Source organism: Antechinus flavipes, chromosome 4, assembly GCF_016432865.1.
Source record: "Antechinus flavipes isolate AdamAnt ecotype Samford, QLD, Australia chromosome 4, AdamAnt_v2, whole genome shotgun sequence".
In the NCBI taxonomy this organism is placed as follows: Eukaryota; Metazoa; Chordata; class Mammalia; order Dasyuromorphia; family Dasyuridae; genus Antechinus; species Antechinus flavipes.
This window is the reverse complement of record NC_067401.1, coordinates 410172114-410180125: the sequence shown is the minus strand read 5'-3', so window position 1 is coordinate 410180125 and position 8012 is coordinate 410172114. Positions and strand designations below refer to the sequence as shown.

At 34.7% G+C, this 8012-nt stretch overlaps 1 protein-coding gene across 2 annotated transcripts in view; it reads right to left on the bottom strand.

The window, feature by feature from the left end:
- Positions 1-3131: 3131 nt before the first annotated feature.
- EDEM3 (ER degradation enhancing alpha-mannosidase like protein 3) overlaps positions 3132-8012 on the bottom strand; it is a 55983-nt gene continuing 51102 nt past the window's right edge. For both annotated transcript variants that reach the window (XM_051998785.1, XM_051998786.1), the window contains one exon: positions 3132-7114. In XM_051998785.1, coding sequence (XP_051854745.1) covers positions 6708-7114 — 407 coding nt within the window. In that variant the 3' untranslated portion in view covers positions 3132-6707. The remainder of the gene's footprint in view (positions 7115-8012) is intronic.

The window sequence follows — 8012 nt, the reverse complement described above, 5'->3', positions numbered from 1 at the left end:
AACATGATACTTAATAGTCTGTAGAACTGGGTTGTAGTCCTGTCACCAAGCCTTGAAAATGGTTTTCCTCCTTTATGTAATGGTTTTATCTTTATGTAAAAAATGAAGGATTTGCCCTTTCTTGATTTATCATGAGGCTCATATGAAATAATGAAGATGAAGAGTGCCTCATAAGCACAAATTATTAGTAAATATGAAGTATTATGTCAATGGGATATAAATTATTTCACAGTACATTTTTGTCAAATTAATGGCTTGATTCATCCATTCAGGAAAACAATTTGGAATTATACTTTTAAAAAGTAATTAAAATACCTGTATCCTATAATTCAGGACACTCATTGATAGAAATATATTTCAAGGATCTCAAAAAATACACCAGAATATCATAGAAAAAAATTTTTGCAGCAAAACTGGAAGTATAGATATGTATTGATTAAAGTATAGATAGTAAATTGTGGTACATAAAGAATTCAAAAAATTGGAAAGACTTTTATGAACTGACATGATGAACTAAGCAAACCCAGGAAAACACTATGCAGAATGACCACAGTAGTGTAAAACACAAGAAAAAAACAAAATTTTGTGTAACTAGGATGTGCAAACTTTGGCCCAAATAAGAGATGAGAAAATTCACCTCTTTCCCTTCTTTGCAGAGATGCGAGACTATAGGTGTGGAACAACAAATATTGATCAACATGCTGATTAGTTTTGCTGAATTTTTTTCTCTTTCATTGTTACTTATTGGGTAGGAGAAAATGGAGGAATACATTTGAAAACAAAATGAATATAAAGTCAAAAGGAAATAAAAATTTTAAATGAAAATTTTTATTTAAATTTCTTAAAAATTTAAAATGATAGAGTGAAGTCTCTCCTTCTGCTCCCTTTTCTCATTGTGAGATCTCTGGCCATTTCATTGTTTGTCCAGGCAAATTTAAAATTCAAAAAAGATAAATCCTAAGTACTTTTAATGGATCCTTTAAGAAATCAATTTGTAATCTTACCTGCATAGACATTTCATCCAATGGTGCAGAATGTCACTCATCTATGCCCATTCACTTGATTCTACACATTCTTCCACAAACCCTGGACACAGTGACCATGACAGTTGGGTGGAGCAATGAATAAAAACATTACAATTGAGAACCTAAATTCACTTCTTTCCTCATTTACTATAGGACTCTGGGCAAGTCTTTTAACCTGCCTCAGTTTCCCCAACTGTAAAGTAGGAATAATAATAGCATCCATTTCCTAGGGCTGTGTATTTGTAAAGCTCCTTTCCCCTTGCAGCCTTTTGTTAGTACCCAGTGCTGTGTGTGGGTACCAGTAGAGCAGGTGCCCCTTCAGCTTCAGCTCCCCCTCACTCCTCCCTAAATGACAAACCCGTTTCATTTTGTACTAATAACACTGATCTGTTCCCACCCTTTTGCACTGTTTCTCTCATAACTTTTGCATCCTACAGATGTCCATCCTTTCAATTGAGGAAGCAGATTTCAGGTCTGCATAAAGGTAAATGAGATGTTGAATTTGAAAGAAGACTGGTAATTATTTGCTTATAAAATGAGTTGATCTCATTTTGAGGAGACCCCCCAAAGGAGTTAGTGATTATTTAATATCTTACAATCCTGGACCCCATCCTTTCTCTAGTCAGTATGCCATTTTGTCTTCACTCATACAAACACCCCTCAAATACATTCCATCACCCATTTCTTCTTTCAAGGCTCAATTAAGGTCTCATCAATTCCATGAAGCCTGTGCTGTTTCAACTCGTTGAAAGTATTCTCTCCTCAAATGTTCCCAAAGCACTTTGAATCTCTGCTTTGTACGAATCACACTCAACTTTGTATAAAATATATCTGAGTGGACAGAGAGCTACCCTAGTGGCCACACAAGAGCAAGGACGGTGGCTTCCAGTTTTGTACACTTGGCACCCAGCCTAGTGTTTTACACACATGAGAGATATGGATAGGGACTGGATCTATTTCACAGAAATTGAGTTTGAAGGAACCTGGTGACTGCCTAATCCAGTTTACAAATAAAGGAACCTCCACTTTAACATTCCCCAAAAGTAATCATCCAGTCTCTTTAGATCTCTGAAGGAACACCGCCTCAGACCAGCAGGCACAAGTCCCCACGTGAAGCGAAGCAACGAAGGCAGGAGGATGTCACAGCTTGAAAGGGGATATATTTTTGCAGCATTGGAGATGATGCAATGCTGAAATCCAACAGATGTGGGTGATCTATTGGCTATGGGGCCTGCGAGACATAGTAGAACTGAGGATCATTCAAGTTTCAAGTCTTTAGAACTGGGAGGATGGTGTTGCCTTTTATAGTAAGAGGAAAAGAAGGTGCTAAGAGTTTGGAGGGAAAGGATTCAAAGAGACAAAAGGAATGGTCCAACAGGAAAATTAAAAAAAAAAAGTGGTGTTCTGAAAAGCTAAAAGGGAGCAGAGCATCAAGAGAGTAATCAGTACTATCAAAGGCTGCAGAGGTCCAGAAGAATGAAGACCATGAGTAACTTTGGAAAGGGTAGCTTTGACGAAATGAGGATCAGAAACCAGGGCATGAAGGTTCGCAGAGGAAGTGGAGGCACCCACCGTAGACTGCCTTCTCACAAGAAAGTGGAAAGGGGAGATCAAGGAAGGGCTGGAGAAGCATACTGAGGTACTGCCCCAAGTTCCGGATCAGATGCACCTGCTAGGAGATTCTCAGAGGAACCAATGTGACACAGAGAAGAATAGACTGGAAGACTGGTACCAGAATTCTGCTCTGGGCTCTGCCGCTAACTAGATGTGATCTTACACAAGTCACTGTGCCCTATCTGATTTTTATTAACTGAAATTAGAGCAAAATTCATACTGAAAACAGACATACTGTAGCAGTATAGATGGTAGCAAAGGTAGCAACCCTGAGAACCACAGTGCTAATTATCTAATAGAATACTAGCTGAAATGATAAAAATGCTTTTTGTTAAACTATTTTTAGAACTTAACTCCACAGGAAATTGTTTAAATCTGAATTAGTAAAGGAAATGCGGTAAGGACAGCAGGAAAACTCTCAAGACAACATCCAATATATGAACTTTTCTACAAAAGTTACAAGATAAACTAAAGATTCAAAGAAAAACTTGATTAGAATATTTACATATTTTATTAAATCTTTACAATCAGCAATTATAATCAAATACACAATTATATATACAAGGATTATATACATTTCTGCCCAGACTTTTACATCACAGTACACAGTTTTCCTTAGAAATATTGTATACATTTATCACCAAACAGTAAAATCCAACAGTAGTGTTACAGCACCTGTTAGTACAGACATCTTTTTTCATAAATTACATTTATAAGAAAATATACGGCTGTAAATTGGGCTTTTAAAAATGTCTTTTATAAAATCTGAACATACAATATTTCATTCACAGAATGTTTTTTTTTTCTATGTTCTGACTGAAGCCTTGTGCATAAAACAAACTATTGGAATATTTACTAGGTTTCTTATCCACCCCCACCCCTAAATTATGAACAACATTTGATTAATGCTGAGCTTTCTGCAGAGTTGGATATTGGGTTTGGTAGGAGAACAAATGTTAATTTTATTGTAAAACAGTTACAAAATGATAAATAAAAGTAGACAATAAATATCTTTAAGAGAATAAGAACTGACTTAAATTAGAGAGTATGATTTTAAAACTCTCTATTTTTAACTGATTCAATATTTAAGGAAAATGTTACAATGATTGGTTCTGATAAAAGAACTCTACTGTCCTTGGGAGTCTATAAAACATATACCCAACAAAACCCCCCCACCCCATTCAACCACATCTGATAAATTATAATTCTCTTATAATTGGAAGTGTCAAAGAAAAATTACTGAAGATTGATGCTAATGGTTCAAAGAACAGTTATGAGCAGGCTGAGACTCTAGTTTTCTTTCTAGTAGGTTATTTCTTTCTATATTTTTAAATGTGAAAATACCTGAATTAAATTATCCCCTTTTGCTTCCTGCCCTTTTCCTTCATGTCTAACTTAATTTTCAGGTTAAAATCCTTGATTCCAGGTTTGTAAACAGAGTGCAAATTCCTCCTGGTCAAACTATTTTTATGGCTCTGGTGATCACTTCAGCTCAACCTCCAGGCAGTCAACATTTAACTGAGGTAGACCAGATGTTTCTAAGTTCAGGATTTTTTTTTTAAGTCTCCCAAATTTATAGGAAACAATTAATCTATACGAGTATGTTAAAAAAAAAAAAAAAAAAAAAAAAAACCCAAAAACCTTACTTGATACTGCTGGGGTTTCTTCTTAATGAAATAAAAGACTATTTTGTGGCAGTATGATAAATTGTTTAAGACCCTAATGCTGGCAAATTATAGCCAATGACACAACTGAGCTATGTTAGGTGAAAACTACCTTATTATCCTAATGACAAATTTAAAAATTGTAATTTTTTAAAGCAGTTGGCCTAATTTATCAAGGTTTTTATTTGTTTTTAAAATGAATCAAATCCTTAAAACAAGAGAACAAGTGCCTTTCTGACCCAAAAGAAAAGAAAGAGGTCCCCCTACTGGCCAAAGGAGGGAAGTGTGGCAGCAAGCAGGTCTTCACTCACCGATGATTTCCCTGGGATGCTGGGTTCTTGGTGAAAAAGAATTACTTTGTTTTGGTAATTCAGAAAGCTTAGATTCTGGAAGTAACGGCTCTAAGCTACAACAATCAAAGTGGTGCACATAAGGCTCCCATAGTCCAAGTTTGGAAGACCATCTGCTCCTCCTCACCAAGCCCCAGCCCCCTCACATCAAGGCAAGTCAAGTACTATTAAGCTTCAGCTGTTTTGGCAGTTTTTTAAATCAAGATTGACAAAGCACTTTATCTGTCTGGCTTTATTCTGTAGTATGGAGCTTTACCTTCACCAAATTTCACATGCAGAAAGACTATTTTGGAGTAAGACTTAATTAAGGGCCAGTGAAGATCTTGTTTGCTACCAATTTCTTTCTAAAGTGAACTCTCGTTAGATTTAATTTAGTCCTGCCTTAATTATGTTTAACTAGAATTTTTTTTAAAGCAATTACTTCCCCCTTACAAAAGAATACACCATTTATCTGGGATCTAAGTCATACTGTACATGAATATACATAACTACAAATGCCAGACAGCTATTCTGATTAATAGCTGCATATACCGTTAGAAGTTCACCAGTACCACAAAACTGTACATAAAGGAAAAAATAGTAATTTTGCCAAATGATAAAAGGCAGGCGGAGGGCTTAAGGGGAAAAAAAAAAGAGATTTAAGCCTTTCTTATAAACTTTTAAATTGATTCATAAATGTTTGGACAGAATTATAAAATTAAGCCATGATTTACTGCTAAACAAGACGTCTACAGAAATCAAAAGTTAATTAACCAAACACTTGTTAAATGTGGCTAATATTAGACTGCCACAAAATAAAGTTTTTCTTAAAAGTTATACGTTAGTTGCTATTGTGTGAGTTTCTTCATAGATGACCACAAATTTTCTGGTACCCATTCAAAAGAATACTTATAAGAAAAACATGATTCAACAGAAAATGTGAATAGCCCTAATTGTAACTTTAAAAGGAAAAGCCCTCAAAGGAAAAAAATAAAACAAAACAAAACCAGTTATCCCTGGATTTATATATCACCACCATAGTTTTATCATGGCTCTAATAAGCTGGACATATGGAATAAAATGTAATCAGTTGTTGGTGATACTGGCCTTATGGCTCAAATTGCATACTAAAAGTGTGATATATTATAAGGCTGATGATGTTTAGAGGTAACATCTTCAAGAGAAATGAACTGAAAAAAGACTTGTGGTCTAGTCTACAACAGAGAACAACACTAATTTCTAGTGTTAATGAGTAGTTATAGCTTTAAAAGCTTTTACCATGGCAGGCCCAAAAGGAAGTTTGTATTGCAAAATTGTATATATATTTTTTTGGCCCTGTTTTTTCAAGAGTACTAAGCGACCATTTTCCATAACATATTACAATGACCTATTTGCCTGGTCCCACTGATAGGCTTCCATACAGAGAAATTCACTGAGAAAGCAGATTAGCTTCACCTTTGGTTTGTATAAAAAGGGCAATGTCAAGAAGAAACACCCACGTTACCTTGTTCTTTTGCCAGTGAAAGAAACAAATGAAAATAATGAGCAAAAATGTTAATATAAACATATTTGCTTTGTAACAAACTTTACCAATTGTAGTGGTGTTTGTAAGGCAGCACACACTCCTGAATGCTCACAGTACTTACCTACCTTTGTCTTTACAAGGCAACCCAACCTCTCAAAACTAGTGCCAGGAGGTAATAAGGGCTATTACATTAACCAAATGCATTCATGCTTCTCTCTTTTAGTGGCTGGGTCAACCCGATGCCCAGGAATGCCCATTACTTCTAAATCAGAGATATGCTATCACTGTGTTGCAATGCTGCCATGTGTGGAGGGGAAAACAGCAAGCTCCCATTTCTTTCTAATGGGAAAAAGTTTTAAACAAGGCCAATCCTAACATAGCATGCACTGGATTTCTAGGATTTTTAAATAATCCAGTCAGAACCTGGTTGCTCGATCACCATATTTAACAACTCCCACATGAGAGCCTTCCTAGGCATTAAGGTCTACCTTAACCAAAGTTCACTTTTTTTCCCTTTTTAAATACCCACCAGAAGATTTTTTTTTGTGAGTCATAGTTCATCTTTTTCCATCATTTCAAAAGCTTCTATATCTTCATTCCAGTCTGCTAATATGGATTCCATAGGCTGGACTTTATTATCCCAGCTAACATTAGGGCTAGATTCCTCCTCAGTTTTTGATTGTTCTTGAGGCTGGTTATCTAATTCTGTACATTCACTGTCATGGATTGCAGTCTCATGGTTTTCAGTGGGACAGGAATCTTCTTTGGAAGACAAAATGCTAGCACTGTCCACGTCAGCAGGAGGTACAGACTCTGGTTGAGAAACAGGAGAACTTTCTTCTATAGACTCCTGACTGACTGAACTAAGGTCCTGAGAACCTGATGTAGTCTTTTCAGATTTTTGATTCTCAGAATCATTTTCAGAAGACTTTTGTTCCATGTTTTCTACTTCCAGATCTTTAAAAGAATAAAAAAAAAAAAGCTCCATGAGATTTAAAAGGAAGTACAAAGTAATAATACTACTTTATACCAAATTTATCCCCTCAAAGGCAAATTAATTTTTCCTGTGTTACAATTTTAAAAAACTAAAGGGTCTGAGAATTGACATAGGTCCATTCTGTTAAAAATTGCATTAATAATATAATCATTAAAATATTCAATATTATTTTCTAAACAAGTTCACACCAAAAAAATGCATTACTTGTAAAATTGAAAGACACAAATATTCAATGAATTAAAAACATGATTTATATTGATATTTATCAGTAAAAAAAGTTTAAAAACGTTGTAAAAATATACACCTAATCATATCACCTCTCCACAAAGCAGCAAACTTTATCAAACTTATCAAATAAGAATAGATCTACACTGAAGAAAATTTCAATACAAGAAAACAGCTATAGTTGTGATACTTTTGTAATAATATAATATTTTCTTTTTAGCTAAAATTTCCATCATAATGCAGGTATAATTAAAAATATTTAGAAGATCCTTAAGATCTCATAATTTTAATCTTATGAGATAAATCAGAGTTTTGGTGAAGGGTCTTCAACATTCAAGAAAGGAAAGAGAACAATCTGTCACTACTGAAGTAGTACTAAGGATAATGTTAACAATAATAAGTAGCAGCTAACATTTATACAGCAGTTTCTATGTCAGGCACTATACTAAGTGCTTTACAATTATTATTTCATTTGCTCACAATAACCTGGGAGGCAAAATGCTATTATTCCAAAAGTGAATTCTATCTTAAATTTAATAACATTCATTCTCAAATCCAAATGGTAGTCTAAAAATAAGATTATACTTCTAGTAATGCCCCACACAATGAAACCTCAATAAAAGATATAAAGGT